This window comes from Desmodus rotundus, chromosome 2 (genome assembly GCF_022682495.2).
Source record: "Desmodus rotundus isolate HL8 chromosome 2, HLdesRot8A.1, whole genome shotgun sequence".
NCBI lineage: Eukaryota > Metazoa > Chordata > Mammalia > Chiroptera > Phyllostomidae > Desmodus > Desmodus rotundus.
Window position 1 is genome coordinate 185,509,245 of NC_071388.1, and position 22,976 is coordinate 185,532,220.

Consider the following 22,976-nt stretch of genomic DNA (forward strand, 5'->3'; position numbering starts at 1 on the left):
GAACAGGGAGGCTATGCCACTGGACCCTACAGCACACCAACAACATCAGGCCATTCTACCAAACCCAGGAGATGTATCAGCTCTACCTAACACACAGAAACAAACACAGGGAAGCTGCCAAAATGAGGAGACAAAGAAAGATGTCTCAAATGAAAGAACAGAACAAAACTCCCGAGAAAGAACTTAACAAAATGGAGACAAGCAATCTAATACACGCAGAGTTCAAAACCCTGGGTATGCCCTGGCCAGTGTCGCTCAATTGTCTGGAGTGTTGTCCCATACACCAAAGGTCGTGGGTTTGATTCCCAGTCAGGTTACTTGCTTAGGTGGCAAAATTGCCCTATTCAGGGTATGTGTGGGAGGCAACTGATCAATGTTTCTCTCTCACATCAATGTTTCTCTCCCTCTCTCTCCTTCCCTTCCCCTCTCTCTAAAAAAGAGAATGAATGAATGACTAAATAATAAATTAAGTGCTGTGGCTGCATTTCCAGTGGTGTATTCTCCTTAAAAAAATAAAAAAAACTTGTTATAAGGATGCTCAATGAATGCTGGCTCAGTGGACTGAGCACTGGCCTGTAAACCAAAAGGTCACCAGTTTGATTCCCTGTTAGGGTACATGCCTGGGTTGCGGGCCAGGTGCCTGGCTAGGCGCAAGCAAGAGGCAACCGATCAATGTTTCTCACATATTGATGTTTCTCTCCCTTTCTTTCTCCTCCCCTTCCCCCTCTCTAAAAATCTTAAAAAAAAAAAAAAAAAAAAAAAAAAAAAGATGCTCAATGAACTCACTGAGAACTCCAACAGCATTTAAAAAATGAAAATCATAAAAAAGAACCAGCCAGAAAGAAGGACACACTAACTGAAATGAGTAATTTGCAGGAAATCAACAGTAGAGTAGATGAAGCCAACAATAAATCAGCGATTTGGAATATAAAGAAGCAAAAAACACCAAATCAGAACAGCTGAAAGAAAAAATAATCCCAAAAAAATGAGGATAGTTTAAGGAGGTTCCTGAACAACTTCAAGTAAACCAACATTTGCATCATGAGGGTGCCGGAAGGAGAAGGAAAAGAGCAAATAATTGAAAACCTATGTGAAAAAAAAATTAATGATGGAAAAACTTCAAGAAACTAGACCATCTTTTTATGCCATACACAAGAATAATCAAGATGGATTAAAGACTTAAATACTAGACTTGAAACCATAAAAATTCTAGAAGAAAACACAGGATATAAAATCTCAAACATTTCTCACAGCAGTATGTTTTCTGATATATTGCCTCAGTAAGGAAAATAAAAGAAAAAAAAAATGGAACTACATTAAAATAAAAAGTTTTTGCAAAGCAAGGGAAACCATCAACAAAATGAAAATACAACCCACTGAATGGGAGAACATATTCACTGATACATCTGATAAGGGATTAATATCCCAAATTTACAAGAAACTTACAAAACACACACACACAAACAAACAATCCAATTAATAATGGGCAAAGGATCTGAATTGCTACCTTTCAAACAGGACATATGGATGGGCAATAGACATATGAAAAATGCTCAACACCACCAATCGTCAGAAAAATACAAATTAAAATTACAATGAGGTATCACCTCACACCTGTCAGAATACAGATTGGTGCAGTCACTGTGGAAAGCAGTATATGGAGTTACTTCAAGAAATTAAAAATGAGCCCTGGCTGGTGTGGCTCAGTGGATTGAGTGCTGGCCTGTGAATCAAAAGGCTGCTGGTTCAATTCCTGGTCAGGACACATGCCTGGGTTGCAGGCCAGGTCCCTAGTTGGGGGCGTGTGAGAGGCAACCAGTAGATATATCTCTCACACGTCATATCTCTCTCCCTCTCTTTAAAAATAAATAAATGAAATCTTTAAAAAAAATTAAAAATGGGATTGCCTTATTACCCAGTGATTCCACTGCTGGGAATTTAAACCCAAAATACTAATTCAAAAGAATAAATGCACCCCTATGTTCATTACAGTGTTATTTACAATAGCCAAGACTTAGAAGCAGCCCAAGTGCCACTCAGTAGATGAGTGGATAAAAGAAGAAAAAAGAAGGAAATTTTACCCTTTGCAGTAGCCTGGATGGACCTGGAGAACATTATGCTAAGTGAAATAAGCCAGTCAGAGAAAGACAAGTACCATATGACTTCACTCATATGTAGAATGTAATTAACAAAATGAACTAACAGCAAAATAGAGACAGACTCATAGAGAGCAGGCTGACAGCTGGGAGTGGGGGTGGAGCCAGGTGGAGGGGATGGCAGGATTGAGCAATAAAGAAAAAAAGAGAGAAAACTCATGGACAGGAACAACAATGTTGTGATTACCAGAGGGAGGAGTGTAAGGAGAAGTGGAGGGTACAGGCGGGATAAATTTAGGTGATGGATGTAGTGAACACATAATACAATGTACAGATGATGTGTGGCAGAATTGTGTACCTGAAACCAGTATAATTTTGTTATGAAGTGTCACCACTTAAATTCAATAAAAGGAAAAAAACTTATCAGGGATACAAAGAACAGGAAAATAGAACCCATAAGGATGCAGAAATGATACAGATAATAGAATTAGTAAACCAGACATCAAAAAAATTATTAAAAGTAGCCCTGGCTGGTGTGGCTCAGTGGATTGAGTGCCAACCTGCAAACCAAAGGGCCGCTGGTTTGACTCCCAGTCAGGTCACATGCCTGGGTTGCAGCCCAGGCCCCCAGTGGGAGGTGCACGGGAGGCAGCTACACATTGATGTTTCTCTCTCCCCTTCCCTCTCCGTTCCCCTCTCTCTAAAAATAAATAAAATCTTTTTAAAAATTATTAAAAGTATATCCCATATATTCAAGAAGGTAGAGTAAATCAAGATCACATAAAGGAGAGGCAAACAATCTTCTAGAGATGAAAAACACATGTCTAATACAAAAAAATACACTGGATGGGATTAACGGCTGATTAAGTGCTACAAATAAAAGATTAATGAACCTGAAGACAGTAATAGAAACTTTCCCAAGTGAAATAGAGAGGAAAAAATAGACTAACAAAAAATGAACAGGACACGTGTAAGTTATGGGATAATTTCAAGCAGCCTAAAATATATGTAACTAGAGTTTCTCAAATAGAAGGGGAAAGAAGAAAAATTGAAGAAAATTTGGCCTAAAGTTTTCCTAATTTGATGAGACATAAACCTATAGCTATAGAAAGCTCACTGAATTCCAAGCACAAGAAACATCAAAAAAACAAAAAACAAAAAACTAACTATATCAAACTGTTTTAAACAGTTGATAAAGCCAAAAATCTTAAAAGTCAGAGAAGGAAAAAACAAACAAAACAAAAAGTTCGTTGGATCAAAGATGTGAATGACAATGATACAAATAACTGCTGCCTTCTCATTGGAAACAATGCAAGACATGCAAGCAACATCTTAAGTACTGGAAGAAAAACTGTCCACCTAGGATTTTATGCATAAACAAATTCAATCTCAGTGTTAGCCAAGGAAAAGAAGATAGAGTGCTCCACGCCTGGAGCATAAGTGTTCAGCAAGAATATGTTAAGTGAATAAATAAATAAATGAAGAGAGAAGAATGAAGGGGAAAAGAATAAAGTGACAGCTAGGCAAGAAGTAAGGATAACTGCTATAAACAGGAGAAAAATATTCTGAAGGAAAAGAAGAACCAGGAAAGCAGAGTATCATGGTAAGTCAAAGAGGAAGCAATGAGTGAATCAGTTCCCTAAGCCTAGCAAAAGTGGCCAAGAAAATAAAATGCCACAAAGACGAAGAAGAATAAGGATGGTCACAGTCTAAAATGACAAAAGAAATACTCTGAAAACTCTTCAAGAACAAAAGGCAGAAATGGATACAGAATGCTCCTAATGAAGAGCAGAAATTTCCAACACTGATGTTTAGGTCACCTTGAGAATTAAAACAGGAATCATAACTATCATTTATCCATCGTTCCCATGTACCAGGTTCTGTGCTGAGCATTTACTTATGTTACCTCATTTACAGCAATTTGTAAAATTCACCCCAAATATCCCAAGTCAAGTAAGTGGATATGAATTGCCAACTTCTGGAAGCATGATTGATAGATCTGTAAATAAGAAAGTTTATACTTGCTCAATTGTACTTCTATCTGAAGGAAAGACTATGCTAATGGTAATGAAACAGTCTTGAATGACATATAAAATGGAACATCAAGCCTCGGCTGGTGTGGGTGTGGTTCAATTGGTTGGAGCATGGTCCTGTAAACCAAAAGGTCACTGGTTCGATTCCCAGGGTGGGGGTGGTGTGTGTGTGTGTGTGTATTTCCCTTTCTATTTCTCTCTCTCTCTCTCCTCTCGAATGAGAATAAAAAAATAAACCTTAAAATGTAACATCAAGAGCAAAGAAAATACAGCATTCTGCAATACTATCTAGTAGCTAGGGAGGGCAAGGACAACTAAGTGGGAGATAAATCCCAGGAGCAGAAAGGAATGCATCAGGCTATTGTAAGTTAATGACACTGGCCATTAATAAATCTAACTAACTCTCTTTGCTCTAATTCCACGCCCAAGTAAGCTTCTGATTACATTTTGCTTCCCACGTAGTTTTGGTTAGTGAACACCTGTGCTAATGATTATATGTCTCACTGTAAACGATCTCACTATAAGCTGTATGTCTCACTGTATGTCAGAATTCTGGTTTACACAGTAATGTCTAGTGAATCAGTTCCCTAAACCTAATCACCTCGGGGTGTTCTAACAAAGCATTGTTAAGTCTATAGGTATGTGCACAGAATGATACTGCAAAATTCTACAAGTTGACATGGCGCAAATAACTGGCCTCCTCTATCTTGCGGATCATCTATTCAAAACACATACTCTTTAAAGCCCTTGCTGGTGTGGTTCAGTTCGGTTCCCAGACAGCACACATGCCTGGGTTGCAGGCCAGGTCTCCAGTAGGGGGAGCACGAGAGGCAACCACACATTGATGTTTCTCTCCCTCTCTCCCTCCCTTCCCCTCTCTCTAAAAATAAATAAATAAAACCTTTAAAAAAAATAATTAGCTGACAAACCACAATACTCTTTAAAAAAATAATTGGCTGAGTCTGTGGGTTAGTTATCCTTTGGCCCCATAAATAAGGATGTGTCTCAGCAGAGTCACACTGCACCAAGTGAATTCCTGTGACTCTAAGGCAGTCAATCCTGGGGGGTTGAGGGGAAGCTGGCTTTCTCACAGCTTTCTAATAAAGTAGACACCAAGAACCTTTGAGATTATCTTGAAAAACATGTTAGCACATTAGAAATATTTAGCACATTAAAATATTTAAGAATAGATCAATCCTACAGAAGATACAGGTGAAGTAAAAGAACACTACTTATGGCGACTATGCAGATATGGCCAAAAAAATTAAGGAGAAGTCAGAGAGTGGGACTTCCAAGTCGCTTGGGGACCACAGCAAGTTCCTTAACTTATCTGGGCCCCGATTTCCTCTTCTGTAAAATGAGGAAATGGGCTGATAATCAATAAGGTCCCTTTCAATTCAAAACTCTATTCCAATTATCTCCTTCAGTGATAAATAGGAAAAGGTTCAGAAACAAATTAGCCAAGAAAACCTAAAAGTAACTTTCCCCAAACAATATAGTACATTTCTTTCCAAGTGGAGTCTATTTGATCTTCTTTACAATAATACTGGATCCAATAAATATTTTTCAAAAATTGTGTAGATAGGGAAGACCAATCTACTGCAGTGTTCACTTAAGAATAACAACAAAAAGGGGGACTCACGTGTGTCTGTCATGTCTGAGGGTGTCTCGGATGGACCATGCAACCTGGTACGGCGAGGCCTCCTCGGAGTCCTCCAGTTCCTCTCCACTCTCTTCAGACCAGTCCAGCCCTGGTACAGATGAGAGAGTATTGCAAGTAAGGAAAAAATTTTCTTACCATTACTTTTAACATTAAATAAAAAGCAACCTGAGATATGTGGCCCAGCACCTGCAGCAAGTACTATCACAATATGAACAAATGCCTCTTGATGAGTTCCATCGCTGTCTGACAAAGATATTAATAATGATTATGACATGCACTCAGGTCCAAATAATGACATAACAAAAAGCCTACAGGCCAAGGATGAACTTCTGTTTTTGTTTTGTTTAATTTTATTTTTCAATTACAGTTTACATTCATTATTATTTTGTATTAGCCTCAGGTGTACAGCATAGAGGTCAGATAATCATATGAGGGGGGATCCAAAAAGACCAAAAATTTATTTATAAAAAATTGTGTATTTATTCTTACATGTTTAAACTTCCGTCACCTTCAAAGTACTCTCCATTTCATGCAATACACCTATTGAGACACTTTTTCCACTGCTGAAAACAGTTTTTGAACTCACTGATTTTGATGCCTTTTAGAGCTTCTGCCATTCTTGTTTCACCTCTTCCACATCGGCAAAACATTTCCCTTTGAGGACTTTTTTCATTCGGGGAAACAAACAAAAATAATGTCGCTCGGGGTGAGATCAGGTAAATAGGGAGAGTGGGACGTGGGGGTCATGCCATTTTGGGTCAAAAACTGCTGAACACTCAGGGCGGTGTGGGCAGGTGTGCTTATAAATCGCCCATTATGAAATGGGCAAATGCTTTGAAAGGGGTTTCATAAGGAGAATTCCCTGAAGTCGAATAAAGCCTCTCACACCAACATCAGCTCGTACACTCACACAGATGGGTTTCTAGAACACTCAGCTAGTGGGGGGAGCCTGTACTATAGAGCTGGCCCAAAAGTTCACTTGGTTTTCTAAGATGGCTCTAGTAGTGCTTAGCTGTCTTTAACTTCATTCAAAACAATTTAGTTAGAATGTATTGTGACAGCTGTCATATCATTGTGTATTAAAAAAATAAAAATTGGTGAATTTTTGTGTAGCCATTTTAATATTGAAGATGGAAGAAAATACGCAATATTTTTGCCATAGTATGCTTTATTATTTCAAAAAAGGTAAAAACTCAACTGAAACAAAAAAAAAGATTTGTGCAGTATATGGAGAAAGTGCTGTGACTGATCAAACGTGTCGAAAGTGGTTTGCAAAGTTTCATGCTGGAGATTTCTCACTGGACGATGCTCCAACGTTGGGTAGAGCAGTTGAAGTTGATAGCAATGAAATTGAGACATTAATTGAAAATATTCAAACAGTATACCAACGTAAAAGATAGCTGGCATATTCAAAACATCCAAATCAATAAAGTTATTGGTGAAAATGAAAAATGTCTTTATTTACAGGAACTATTATAAAGGACACATGGACAAAACCAAGGGGGAGGGTGAAGGTGGGGGAGGGAGGTGGGTTCAGCTGGGGTGGGGTGAAGGGATGGGGAGAAAAGGCATACAACTGTAATTGAATAACAATTAAAAAAAAAAAAAGAAAAGAAAAATGTCTTTATTTTACAGAAACTAGAAGGACTTTCTAGCCAACCCAATACAAGGGTCTCACCCTCCAGAAGATAATTCTGATTTTTGTGGGGGGAGTACCCCCTTGTATACTTTACAAAGTGTTTGTCTCAATATTTCCAATACCCACCTGGCACCATACATAGCTACTACAAATATTACCAACTATATTTCCTATGCTGTTCTTTACATCCCCGTGACTCTTCTGTAACTATCAATTTGTATTTCTTAATTCCTCACCCAGTCCCCCAACCACTCTCCCCTCTGGCTACCACCAGTCTATTCTCTGTGTCTACGAGTCTGTTTCAATTTTGTTTGTTCTTTTATTCTTTAGATTTCACATATAAGGGAAATCGTATGGTATTTGTCTTTCTCTTTCTGCCTTATTTCATTTAGCAAAATACCCTCTAGGTCCATCCATGCTGTTGTAAATGGTGTGTGGAAGGAAGAACTTCTTTTATCAGACACCTCACAAATTGAAGAGAAACAACACAAGCAAAGAAAGTTCACAAGCCAAAAAAAAAAAAAAAAAAGGCAGACTTTCTTAGGTATCAAACCATCATACACTAAAATGTCAGAAAAACATAAAACATATTCCAGATGGTGAGAAAAGAAGTGCAGGCAAGAAGTCTAAAGGTGTTGGAGTCACTCTGTACGTCAACGAAGGGCCCTGGAATAAGCTGTCAAAGGCAAAGCCACCCCAACCCGCTTTCCCAGCCCCTCTGGAGGAAGGGACTGCAGCCATTAGGCAGGGCCATTCCCCGGCTCTTGCCCACTACAGGCAGAGGGAGGGACGGAATGGTAACATTCTATTTCTAATGTGTCTTGGGGTTTCTTTTAATTCTTTTAAGCAATAGCTGTTCCATGTTGTGTTCCATTTTGAAAAGCAAGTTCATAGGAAAAAGTAGTGAAATACGGTATGAACAATGCTTACTTATTTTGTTGAGTGCTATTATTTTTAATGATTGAATAATTGTTAGCTTCCAACAGAAAGGCTTCACTTGTTCAAAAGTGTCATATCTGGACGAGGTCTTGATAAACACTGACACCGCAGAGCCTAAAATACGGCAGCGTGTGGGACTGCATTACTTTAGTGCACTCATACCACTCTGAAACCTGAATCAGACAGCTTGGTAAATAGTATTCTAATCTTCCTTCCTGAGACACTCAAAATTCATTAGACAAAGTTATATTAAAAAGGACTTCTACAGATTTCTTCCATAACTTAAATGACTTTATATGTGCCAAATAGGGAAATTAAGAAAAAGTTCACTGAAATTCAAATTTAAAATGCTTAAAATTAAAGAACAGATTGCCACTGGCATAAAGAAACCTCACATCTAGTACCAAGATGACTATCCAAAATGTCAGGTCACCTTAAAAAGTAAGTTACCGGAGACATTGAAATAAAGAACAAACTGACGGTAACAAACTGACAATAACGAGGGTGGGGGAAGAAGAAAAACGGCCATACAGGAACCTGTATAAAGGACCCCTGGACAAAGCCAAAATAAGGAAGGATGGAGGGTGGGAAGTGGGAGTGGGTGGGGCACGGGAAAGTAGTGGTGGGAAAATGGAGACTATTGTACTCAAACAATAAAAAAATGATAAAGAAAAAAAAGTTACTGTATCTCAACTACAATAATTAGTAACTTGTTTAAAACAGGTAAAAAAAGTGATCACAAGAGCATCAGCTTCAGGATGTTGAAAAGTGAGGTCTTTCAAACACAAATGGCACTTAAGCACCTTTAAAAAACTAGAACATGAGTTATCCACAGAAGTTATAATTTCTACTATGATACCTATACTTTCTCTGAAAAAGTCATGATCTAAATCATTAAGAACTAAAATGGAAGTGTTTCTCCTACTGTAAAGTTAATTGTCCAATAAAGCAAACCTTTGATCTTGGCTTCTTATCACTAGTTTCAATGTAACTAACTGAGATAACCAGCCCAGAGAGGAGTGCAAAAGCAAATTGTGACACTCCATTTCTCTTTAAGTTTTTTTTGTGGACATGAATGCAGACAATGCCTTGGACATAACAGTGCATTACAATTTGTGGTTTCTCCAAAATAATCTTTTGTTTTGAAAACTTGGGCCCCTAATATGTTTGAGTTAAAAAAAAAAAAAAGACATGGCCTTTTCTGTTCAAAATGGACAATGAACACTAAAAAATTATTAGCAACCAGAAGTAAAAATAAAAATTTAGTAGATAATATAGGTAAGTGATATAATAAGAGGCAAATATTTGGGGGGGGGGGAAGGTAGATCTCTGCCTCAAGACTAATACCTAATGAGTTCCAAATAGATGACTAAAATGTAAATAATAAAAGGACTGAAAGAATATATAGGTGAAATACTATTGGGATGAAGAGAATTCAAAGATGGGGGGAAAAACTGATTTAAAAAGAAGAAATCCTTAAAAAAGAGAATATAGTAAAAATTATAACTTCTAAAATTCCAAAATTATTGTAATAGATATTTAAATGCAAACAATAAATAAGAGGGAAAAGTATTGTAACAAACATGAAATATGTATAAAAAGTTCTTCCTAACCAATAAAAAAGAGAAACACATCATTTAAAATGAAAAACTGAAAAGGTGAAATAAATATAAACTACAAATGTCCAAAGGAAATTTGAACAAATATTTCAAAACTACATTATTAATCCCAAATAGCAGTTCTCACTCAAAGCACATCCCACAGATGCCCAGGGGTCCCTTTGCCATTGCTGACCCTTTGCACAGATGAAAAACGCAACAATGTCAGGTGAGCTGCTGGCGCTGTAGCATGGACCAAGGCAGGGGCACCTACTGTACTAGTGGTCACGGTAAGTTTCACACAGAAATTGCAGCTAAATAAAGAGTTTTAAGAATGTCCTTGATAAAGCACTTGTTTATTAAAAGATCACTGAGTAAGTCTTGACTCTTGAGTATATGTTTCCACAATACTCTGTGACTAAACGTGAAGTACATATAAAGCACCTCTGTTGTATACAAGAAAGCATGATGATTGTCTTGAGGCAAAGTATTTGCATGACTGTTTTAACTGTGATCTAAACTTGCTTTTTTTTTTTTAATCATTTAACACCATTTTTATGTAGACTGACAAACTATAGTTAAGACTTAAATATCTGGCAGTCATTTTTTCTAAAACAAAGACAGTGAAACCACCACTTCAAGAAAAACAATGGAGAGCATTTATTGTCAATATAACATTCAAATTTTTACCTGAAAGCTCGATTTTGAACATTTGAATTCTTCACTGAAATTATGACAATTTCCTAGTAGACTTTTCTGATGAGATCGGTGACAATAAATGTAATTTTAAACTTTTATATAATGAAATATATCAGCATTTGGAACATCTATGTAAACAGGTAAATCAGTATTTTCCAAATGATCAACAACATGGTGTTACAAAATCTTAAATGGGTAAAAGATCTATTCAAAGTACAGGATAAGTCAATGGATCTCAATGTAACATATGTAAAAAATTCCTTAGTATGTTCGCAGATTCCACATTATAACCATTCTTTAAAGAAACTACCACTTGTCAGAAGCATATACTACATTCATGGACAGGAAAAATTAACATCATTAAAATGTCCATACCACTCAAAGCAATCTGTAGATTCAAAACAATTCCTATCAAGATACCAACAGTAACAAATTGGAACAAATATTCCAATAATTTATATGGATCCACAAAAGACCCCGAATAGACACAGCAATCTTGAGAACGAAGAACAAAGTTGGAGGAATCAGGCTGTCTGATATCAAACTATGCTACAAAGGCACAGTGATCAAAACAGCATGGCACTAGCATAAAAAGACATATAAATCATGGAACAGAATAGAGTACCCAGAAATAAACCCACGCCTTTATAGTCAATTAATATTTGACAAAGGAGTCAAAAACATACAATGGGGTAAAGATAGTCTATTCAATAAATGGTGTTGTGAATATTAGACACATATATGAGAAAATTGAAACTAGATCACCTTCTTAAACCATATACAAGAATAAACTCAAAACGGATTAAAGACAAATTTTAGACTCGAAACCATAAAAATACTGAAGAAAATATAGGCAGTAAAATCTCGAACATGTCTCATAACCATATTTTTTTTATATATTGCCTCGAGCAAGGGAAACAAAAGAAAAAAAAATACACAAATAGGACTACAAACTAAAAACCTGAACAGGAAAGGAAACCATGAACAAAATGAAAAGACAACCCACTGAATGGAAGAACATATTCAATGATACAAGTAATAAGGAGTTAATTTCCAAAATGTATAAGGAACTCATAAAACTGAACATGAAAAAACCAAACAATCCAAGTAAAAAATGGGCAAAAGACATGAGTAGACACTTCTCCAAAGAGGATATACAGATGGCAAATAGACATATGAAAAGATGCTCAATGTCATTAATCATCAGAGAAATGCAAATTAAAACCACAATGAGGTGTCACCACACACCTGTCAGAATGGCCATCATCAATAAATCAACAAACGAATGTTAGCAAGGATGTGGAAAAAAGGGAACTTAGTGCACTGTTGGTGGGAAAGCAGACTGGTGCAGCCACTATGGAAAGCAGTATAGAGTTGCCTCAAAAAATTAAAAACAGAAGTGTCTTATGACCCAGCAATTGGCCTTTTGGGAATATACCCAAAGAAACCCGAAACACTAATTCAAAAGAATATACGCACCTCTATGTTCACAGCAGCATTATTTACAACAGCCAAGATTTAGAAGCAGCCCAACTGTCCATCAGTAAATGAGCGAATAAAAAAAGCTGTGGTGCATTTACACAATGGAATACTACTTAGCCATTAAAAAAGAAGAAAATCTCACCTTTTGTGACAGCATGGATGGACCCGGAGAGTATTTTGATAAGTGCAATAAGCCAGTCAGAGAAAGACAAGTACCACATGATTCGACTGTATTACGTGGAATCTAATGAACAAACTAAAATAACGAAGTGGAGACAGAGTCATAGACACAGAGATATGTCAGACAGGAGGGGGTTGGAGGCTGGGTGAGAAGGGTGAAGGGATTAAGCAAAGAAAGAAATAGAGATTCGTGGACAGACAATGGTGTGATGATTGCCAGAGGCAATGGGGGAGGAGGAGAAGTAGAAGAGAGGAAAGGGGGATAAATGGTGAAGGAAGGAGACTTGACTTGGGGTGGTGAACACACAATACAGTATACAGATGATGTGTTGTAAATTATGTACCTGAAACCTGCATAATTTTGTTAACCAATATCCCCCTAATAGATTCAATAAAAAAAATAAATTAAAAAATAAAAGAAACTACCACCTGTCAAGTTTTGGTGTAGAATCAAATAAGAATATCCACAATTATTTAGGGGGGAAAAAAGCGATTAGTGTTCCTCCCTTTGCCAACTACGAATGTCTAAGGCCATATCTTCATCTAGTAACCAGAACCACATGATACAACCTACTGAACAGAAAAGCAAACAGGAGAATCTATCTTCCAGTAAATCAGGTATTAAGATTTGCAAAACAATGTAAAAACAATGCTGCTCTTCATCTCATTGTTTTGGAAAACAATTATTTTTCGTAAAAAGAACATGGTAGCATGTGCTGAGTTTGTTTTTATTTTTAAATGAATTATCATTTTAAACATTTCTTGGTTTTAACTTCCAATTCAGTAAATATCAATAGAGGTATCTCATATCCACAAAGCTCTATGGCGTACTCAGTAATTTTTAAGAGTGTAAAAGGATTCTAAGGACAAAAAATTCAAGAAATGCTGATCTAGAGTATGCAAATTAAAGCAAAATTTCTATCAAATTTGCAAAGGTAAAATAATACCAGTAATGATAATAATAATATCTAATATCCATGCTGTAAAGATGTAGAGAAGCTGTCATTCTCATACACTTCCAAAGGTTAAACTGATGAAACAACTCTGAAAGAAAATTTGGCAACACATATTAAAAACCTTTTTAAAAAAATGTGAAAGCTTGGAATCAGCAATTCTGCTTCTAGGACTCTGTTTGAAGGAAAAATTAAAGATATGACAGTAGTTATTTTACTTCAAGTAGTTACTTGAAGGCTATACAGCTAAAACACTTGATAATGATATAAACTGGAAATGACTTAAATTAGAAAAGGTATTCAGCTGTAACAAATTATGTTTGTACTAATTCATAATACATTACCAAATATTTTAAAACAGGTTATAAAACTATATATAGCAGGAACCCAATTTTATATATCTGAAAAAATATACCAAGGTATTAACAAATAAGCATTAATAAGGTTTGGGGTGTTTATTAATTAACAAGTCATACATGGTTTAGTGATAGGTGAAAAAATATAAAGCTACATAAGAGGTACCATTCCCATCTCCTTAAAAACATGCCCTGTCCAGTTCTGTCCTCCTGTAATAGCCAACGTTAACAGCTTGCTAGTGCATATCCGTTCCCACTGCACCTATGCTCATACCTAACAGGCAAACATCTATCTGTACACTCAATCACCAGACATATTGATGTCCCTCATTTATTTGCTTTATTTTTTTTTTAAATATGTTTATTGGTTTTAGGGGCAGGGGGGAGAGAGAGAAACACCAATTTGCGAAACACTGACTGGCCACCTACCATATGTGCCCCAACTGGGGAGTGAACCTGCAACCTAGGTGTGTGCCCTGACCAGGAATCAAACCCTCAACCCTCCATTGTACAGGATGACATCCCTTCCGAAAGGTTGCAGGTTTGATCCCTGGTGGGGGCATGTATGGGAAGCAACCAATCAATGTTTCTCACAGCGATGTGTCTCTCTCCCTCTCCCTCTGTCTCTCTCTCTACCCTACTCCCTCCCTTCCTCTCTCTCAAATTAATAAATATATTTTTTTAAAAAAGAAAAGAAAGCCTGTGCAAAAGGGCACATTTTGTTTTACTACACATATATGATATGGTAAAACAGATAACTCACCTAAGTGAGGAAACAGATCAGTGTCCAACTGATGTTTTTGGGTGCACAGTTTCACCAGTCTCTGCAGTCGGCTTATACAAGAGAAGTGTGGAGAGAAGGCTGTGGCTTTCATAAGGACCCGGTCAGTCCTGGGTGGGTCCGCGACAGGAGCCCTACTTGATGGCAGGAGGGGCAGAGGCCTCTTGTGAGACAACTGCCTCACTTGTGCTATAGTGTGTGTGGTGGGGGCCACTCCCTGCAGTGGTAGGCTGGTGTTCTGAGGTTGAGGTGACTTGCAGACTAAACCCTGCGGTGGCGCTGGAGGTTTTACAGAAGTGGATAAAGGTGACAGGTGGGAGTGCTGCTGTGGAGGCTGCTGCTGTGAAGGTGCAGGAGGGGGACTAAAGTGCTCTTGTCGAACTTTTAAAATCTCTGTCTCTCTCTGGCGCTGCCGATTCTGGGCCAGCTTGCTCTGCAACTTCTTTCTCACAGTTGCCCCTTTCTTTAGGTCATCATCTTCCTCGTTGAAAGCAAATGGATCTTCCAACTCAGTTTCCAGGTAGTGGAGAGGGACTCTTGCCCCTGGTGGAGAGAGGGACATTCCATCCAGTCCATTGGGCACCTTCAAGGCCAATGTGGGCACCGTCAGGCTAAAGGCCATGGTATCCATCTGGTGCCTGACCTTTACCTCATCTATAGGATCATTCTTTTTCTTCCTCTCTTTTTTCGGGATAAAGCCAAGTACCTGCAAGTGGCTGTTGCAGTACCTTTGAAAACATACATGGGAAAATGTTCATGATACATACTAAGGAAAATAGAATATAAAACTACATTTTATAAAATGTGAACCTAATATGTAGAAAATGCATGACTAGAGTAATTCTTCACATTCATGAATTCCATATATGCAACTTCCACGCCACAAAGCAATCCTCAAAGTCTGTGCAATTTTGCTGAAGCAAGTATGTGAACCATACGTGTGCAGAGGTGGTCAGACAGAAGGCGTTCAAATAGTGAGTGGCCAGTGATTGCCTCTCAGACTGCTTTGCTGCTCTGGATTCCTACCAAAGTTATCCAGCAAAAAACACTTAAAATTCTCATATGGAGAAAAAATATTTATGTTCTAATGCCATTCAAGTACTTAGGGATTCATAAAGATCTTATGACATCACCCTTAAGAATGTCAAGTGCCCACTGTATGTTCTACACACACAGAGAACAGATTCATAAGGCTGTGGCCCACGAGAAAAAGGGCTTCAGCAATAATGATACTAAGAAGCTTAGCAACAGATAGTAAATAGTTTTTGTGGCTGTTTTCCACACTTTCAAATTCACGAAAGGATTAGTTTTTTAGTGGAGAAAAATGAGGTGGGGTATTTTTTTTTTTTTATTTAGAACTGAGACTTTCCTGCCCATTCACACGCAGGCAGCAGGAACTGGTCAATGAGGCTGCTGTGTGCTTCACTAGGCAGCACAGCAGAGGCTGAGGGCACGTCCAGCCGCCGCGGCCTCACTCTCCACTCGCTCCGGCTGCACTGGCACAGCAGAGCTGAACTCCGAAAAACCCAGCTGCCTCTGCTAGAATATTCTCCGCTACTAGAATTGGAACCGCTTACTCAGTTATGAACAGCATTTAGAGTAAGCATGCAAATATGAATTTCTAGCCTAACAGAGTTACTACACATGGGGAGTAACTGCAAATGGGTTCTTTTGGGGGAACGAAAATGTTGTAAACTGAGACTGCGGAGACAGTTGCACAACCCTGTCAATAAAAAATACTGAATTGTATATTTTAAACGAGTGAATTGTATGGGATGTGAATTATCTTAATTAAACTATTTTAAAAAATAAACAGAGATAACAAGAAATTTCCTTGTAAATATATACGCACTACTAAAAATACCCATAAAGTTATTTTATATAAAATAACCAACTTAATATAATCACTTATTCTGAGAAACCAAGGTTACAGTAATGAGCCTTAGCTTAGAAAATGGACTTTACTTTTTAATTATACCAGTACTTCTACTGAATATAGCACTATTCCACTTCGAAAAGCTGGAATCCCATAAGTTAGCATTTATAATATACACCACAGAAATTAGGCACCAGCCATCACGAAGCTTCATTTAGCTGACCAACAACTCGATAATTTTGTCAATTAAAAGTCCTTGGAATTTTTTTTCTGAAACAATACATAAACCATCTCAAATCCCTCAGTGTCCAAGGAGTAACTGCATCAACAATAATGAAAGTAATTTTTGAAATAATATTAATCTTAGCCCTGGCAGGGGATTGAGTGCAGGCTGTGAACCAAAGGGTCGCTGGTTCGATCACCACTCAGGGCACACGCCTGGGTTGCAGGCCAGGTTCCCAGTTGGGGGCCACATGAGAGGCAACTACCACACATTGATGTTTCCCTCCCTCTGTTTCTCCCTCCTTTCCCCTCTCTCTAAAAATAAATAAAATCTTTAAAATAAAAATAAAAACTTCAGAAAAAGAATATTAATCTTTTCTACAGTAAGTCAGGTAGTATACTTACAATTACCAATATTTATACACAGGTTAAGACATATTACATAAATTCGACCTGGATTTCTTGAAGTAATGTAAGACTACTACTTGCTGCTAAAGTCTACTTTAATATTTCAAACAATCCTAGAAACAAAAATATTAATATCAAATATATATGTATATTTTAATACCATTTGCATTCATATGTTCTTGGGCTAATTTTGAAAAAAATATGTATACTAGCACTTATCAAGCAAAGCTTTTCTTGACATAGCAACACAAAAATCCTTTCCCTTATCTTGTCCTAAAAAGGAAATTACTTAGAATACATAAGTGAAAATATACGCTTCATAGAATTAATATTTTAGACAAATTCAGAGTGACTCTCACTTTACTTCTTGCTGTTAGATGTAAGTTAATACTTGTTTCAGCTGAACTGAAAAAAAATCCAAGGTTGACAATTCCAACTGCAATAAACTAAATTAAAGACCAAATTATTGAGATGTGTTTATAATGGAGCTTGAAGTAAAAAATTAATCCAGTTCTTCCATTCTTTAAATTTAAAAAGGGCAGGAGTAAGAAATCAGCATTTTCAGTCTGCTAAAACCAACAGGACAGGTATGTTTACCCTAATACAGTGGTCCCTTTCTCACCTGAGATTAAAGTTTTATTCCTTAGCTCACTAAGCAGCTGTTTCTGACTTTCTTGTATTGTAATTTGAAGCCTTAAATGCTCTTTAGAAATTCTAACAGAGTATTCCCAAATCACATTATATTATACTAATTTTCGTGGGATCTCTATCAACACGAATTATTTATTTCGCCCTAAAAGTGTAAAAATTGCTCAGTGTGACATGTAAAATATGATTCCTTTTCAACCACTTCATGAAGGTGACATTTGCGTATGTATAGGAACAAGGATGATACAGTCTAAGATGGAAGTAAAAAGTTCATCCTTGTTCCTATCATAAACAATATGTGTGTATATATATATTCTGAAAGGTAAAAAGTTCAATTTTCTACCTAAAGCTAACAAGTACGTGAAACTGTCGTATTCAATAAGCATGCTTCCCTCTGTAATAGCCTGCAGTGATGGACGTGGTTTCTGCAGAACTAACGAAAGAGATGTGAAAAAGGGATTATATGTGAAATGCAGTGTGAATTTTCCTACGAATATGAGATGAACAACCAGCATACGACTTCTTTAAAAAAACCTCATTTTACTTTTTAAAAAATTCAGCAAAGCATAAATTCATAATTGTAGTGATAAAACCTACCATTACAATGAAAATAACAGTTCCTAACTCATAGTAAACCTACTCTGCATAGAACTCTTTTTAACCAAAAAAGGTAAAATCATAAAACAATGCCGAATACTGCTTAGAAGTCTCAGAGAAAATAAATCTGAGTGATTCAAGAAGCATTCTTCTGAATAATTTTTTTTCAATAAGGACATTGCTACCTTTCAAATACAGATTTAAAAATTTCAAAATCATTATCATTAATTACAACACCTAAGTAGTTCCTACAATTTTTCTCACTTAGGCAGATGACAAAACTAAGTAGACAAGTCAGAAACACTTTATAAGGCTGCAAACTAAATACATCAGTGCCAAGATGTCAAGCGACAACTTTGAGGGAAAAAAATTTCTTTAAATAATCCTAAACTGTCTATTAAATCAATAAAAAAATAAAACACTCAAACACACTTTTCAAATAATTCCCCAAATTTCCTACTCCATTTTTCAAAAAACTGCCATCTCTCATCTTTAGAAGCATTTTCAAAGTTTTCTTGGATTACCCCCAGAGAGCATCATTTAAATTTACCATGTCAAAAGAAAAATTCCAAGCCTACTAACTGAATCAAAGATAGAATCCCATTATTAGCTCTTACCTACGATCCTCTGATTTGGGGATGGGGTTGGTGCAGCGTTGGCTGTTATACTTGGCCACATATTCACATTGCTTGAAGGGGGCAGTCTTGTCCTCCAGAACGTGTCTGATACAGAAAGCGTAGCCGTTAAGTCGCCGCTGCTTGCACAGTTTGGGGCTATACGAGCACAAGGGCTTATTGTCAACCTCAGAGAAGTGTATATGTTTCCCTTCATACATCACGTGACTCTATTCCTTGTGAACATCAGCTAGAAGACCACCACAAAAAAAAAAAAAAAGAAACCCAAATGATAAATCAGAGAGAAAAAGGCAGAGTTAAGTTGAGAATTTCACTGAGGGACTTCTAGCCCCACAGCCATACCTGATTTTAAATCTTCTGCACCATAGCAATGTTAAGAGAACCCCAAGGATACCACACTTTGGAATGCTGCAGAATCAAGATGACGCAGATTGTCTACAAAAATATCAAAAGGCCTAGTTAACAAAATGAAATAAGCAAAGCTTGCTCACCTTGGAAGTAAAATACTGGGATACCTACCACCCTTCTAATGGCATGGATTCTTCATTGTAATCCAACATCTCAATACTGAATTCAAATAATAAGAGGCATACAATTATTAAGTTACCTTACCCCTCCAAATTGAACTAAATAACTTCTCCTCTGGTTAAGTTTTGAAAATACTTCAAAAAATTAGGGGTCTTCCACCAAACAAATATAAGGTGGCAGGTCTTTTCATTTCATTACTGGTGCTGACAGGCTATACCTATTTTCACAACCCAAATCTCTTTACAATGAATGTCAACAGACCTCAAACTTCCTTCAGAAAGTCTACATTTTTTGATAAGTTGGCAAATATTTGGCAATTTGTAACAAATGTTTCTATGAAACACAAAAAAGGGCAAATTGCTGTTTTAAAAAAAGTAATTTTCCCTTTAATCTTCCTCCTCTCTTATCCCATCCAAACTATAAACTTCTTGAGCCCAAAGACTCGTCACCCTACCATAATTCCACCATTCAGTTAGGGCTCTGCAACGTGGGGCACTCCCAATTATACCCCCCAGGGGTGTCCGACCTTTGGGCATCTCTGGGCCACACTGGAAGAAGAGTTGTCTTGGGCCACATATTAAAAACACATACACTAAAGAAAATTAATGAGCAAAAAAAGGTTTTAAGTAAATTTACAATTTCATGTTGGGCTGCATTCCTAGCCATCCTGGGCCACATGTAGCCCGTGGGCTGCAGGTTGGACACCCCTGCTTTGAAATACAGTAATAATCATGGTTTATGAGTCTGCAGGTTTAGTAAGAAAATGGAAAAACAACCCAATACTCATTACCTCTTTAAACACAAAAGTTCCAGCAGTAGCATTTATGTATTATAACACCACATATTCTACAATGACATTGAATCAACTCATTTGTCCACTCAGGACTATAGTGGGCTGATGTGGCTTAACACAGTCCACACTCCAAAAGTCACCCACATGTCCAATGGAACAGCTTAGAAACCAGCTACAGAAAAACTCAAGGAGTATTGTCTCCTTTACTAAACTCAATATGAAATCCCTTAATACCAGTGAACAACAAGATACATCAGTGCTGGAGTCAGGAGGTATGTTTGCTCAAGCCCAAAATCTGGACCTGGTTGCCTTGAACAAGTCATTTACCCCCGTTTTCTCATCTGTAAAAGAGGGATAATGACAGTAGCTGTGTTATGGTCAGGCTGCTCCAAGGATCAAATGGTACAGAGCATGAACACACTAAGTACTGTGCCTCGTTAAACACTGAGCAAGTGAAAATTATAATTCATGTTCATTCTTGTTATTACTATACTCTACCTGCCAGTGATACTAAATAGATCATCTGTATCCCTTGAGAAGGATTTCACTTACTGTAATTGGAAAAAGCACCTCTGAAATAGTATCTTGATTAATAAAAATCACATTTGGGGGCAGGGGGCAAAGGGGGGAAAATTGGGACAACTGTAATAGCATAAACGATTAGAAAATGAATTAAAAAAATAAAAATCACATTTATTACTGAGTATACCTAATCATATACCAACGTAAAACAAAAATAACAGCTTTCCCCATTCACTTTATTAGGGTGCAGGAAAAAGTTGGGACTAAAATTTCAGATCTGGCTGCCCCGAAGGTCTGGATCTATTTCAAAACCTACGTGGTTTCACTTCTACACTCTTTGGCCTCCTCCCCCACCTGGCACACATAAATCCTTCATGGATTAGTTTAAGTAAATCTGTAACTCCAGGGAAAAAACCACACTGGATATAAGAGAAAAAAGTAATTTTCAGAATCAATTTGATTGCCACTAGGAAAAAAAGCAGCCCACATATCCACATATATAATATTTTATAAATCAAGACATCTGAGGGCAGGCGTGGAAGGATGTGAAGGGCATGTTTACTTTTTACTTGGACATATTCCAGGGTATACAATCGTATCTGTCAACTGGTTTTCTCTTTCTTTTCAGTCTTACACATTTTTCCCCTCATTTGAATTGGCCAAAACTACTGGAACAATGTTAATAGCAAGCATTCTTATTCCTAGCTTTAAATGAGACTGCTTTGAGTCAATGGTAGGAAAACTGCTGACTTTTATCATAATGTATTTCCTGTTAAGAAGTCATTCCTATTTTATTGAGTTGTTCTTTAGAAAACTCATAATTAATGATTAATTTTATCAAATTATTTTTTACCTTGAGGAGATGATCATTTTTCTCGTTTTTTAAATATGGTGTATTTCCTGATCCTGAACTCTTCTGATAGTTCTGGGATGAAAGCAACTCGGTCACTATGTGTTACTCTTCTCATGTGTTGCTGAGTTATACTTGCTAATTTTTAAGATTTTTGTATTTTGAGAATGGGCTCATTTCCTGTTGGTGTGTTTTGCCAGAATGGGGTATCAATACAGTTCAAAAAATAATTTAAGAAAATCTTTCTCTTTCTCTATGTCCTTGAACAAGTTACAAAGCACTGAAGTTACAATGGTCCTAGAAGTTGCCAGGGCTCAGCAGTGCTTTTTTGTAGTGAATCCAGTTTTCAACTTTATCTGCATACAATTTAGCAATGTGACCTCTTACATTTGATTTCCTAAATATATGTGACTTGTTCTCGTATTCTGTGTATTCATTCATACACATACGTGATAACTTGTGCTTTCTCCCTCTGTTCATGGCAGGTTCTGCATGGGGGTTTTTGTTTCTTTTTTTTTTTTTTTTTTACCAACATCTTCCAGAAAAAACAAACAAACCAAAGTCTCTTGGATTTATTAGTATCTCCATGTATGTTTTCTAATTAATTAATTTCTGCTTTTATCTTTGATAATTCTTTTGCTTTCTTTCCATTTATTTTATCATTTTTTTGTAACTTCTTGGGCTGACTTCTTCCATTTTCATTTTTTCTTACTTAGTAATTTACAAATTTTCCTGAGTAATGCTTTAGCCATATTCCATAGGCAGAGTACCCAGAATCTTGATTATCAGTACTTTCTAATTTATTTGGATTTGATATTTTAATTTTTCCTTTGACCCAAGAGTTATTTAATTTTTTTCAGATGGTAGCATTTTATGCTTTCCTTTGTTTTAGTTCCAGGTAAGAATAAGGAGCATAATCTGCATATATTTCTGCTTTCTGGATTTGACTGAGATTTTCTTTAAATCTCAGGGATTATTATCAAGGGCCTACTAGGTATTCTTAAAAAAAGTGTAGTCATTGTTTCCAGCGTATGTTGTTTGTTACACCATATATCGGGAATTAACATCCACTGTGTTATACTTATTTTGTGTGCTTGCTCTATCAAGAGCTGAAAGACATTGCTATGAGAGATGTTTATAATAGCCATGATCTAGAAACAGCCCAAATGTCCATCCACAGATGAGTGGATAAAAAAGCGTTGGTACATTTACACAATGGAATACTATGCAGCCGTTAAAAAAGAAGGAACGCTTACCTTTTACAACAGCATGGATGGACCTGGAGATTATTATCCTAAGTGAAATAAGCCAGTTGGAGAAAGACAGATATCATATGATCTCACTTATACATGGAATCTAATGAGTAAAATAACTGATGAACAAAACAGAAACAGAGGCATGGACATATGGGACAGTTGGACAGGGGGTAGGGAGTGGACTGGATGAAAGGTGAAGGGATTAGTCAAAGAACATATATG

General features: G+C 36.9%; 1 protein-coding gene across 8 annotated transcripts in view; it reads right to left on the reverse strand.

The window, feature by feature from the left end:
- Positions 1 to 22,976, reverse strand: part of INO80D (INO80 complex subunit D) — a 62,045-nt gene that overhangs the window by 26,281 nt on the left and 12,788 nt on the right. For 4 of the 8 annotated variants that reach the window (XM_045198506.2, XM_053918988.2, XM_045198507.3 and 1 more), the window contains exons 2-5: positions 19,148 to 19,240; positions 18,788 to 19,034; positions 14,402 to 15,147; positions 5,772 to 5,880 (exon numbers count right to left, since the gene is read on the reverse strand). In XM_045198506.2, the coding sequence (XP_045054441.1) occupies positions 5,772 to 5,880; positions 14,402 to 15,147; positions 18,788 to 19,005 (1,073 nt within the window). In that variant the 5' untranslated portion in view covers positions 19,006 to 19,034; positions 19,148 to 19,240. Of the gene's footprint in view, positions 1 to 5,771; positions 5,881 to 14,401; positions 15,148 to 18,787; positions 19,035 to 19,147; positions 19,241 to 19,324; positions 22,793 to 22,976 lie in introns of all 8 variants that reach the window. The other 4 variants (XM_053918991.2, XM_053918992.1, XM_053918990.1 and 1 more) reach the window with 3 other exon arrangements.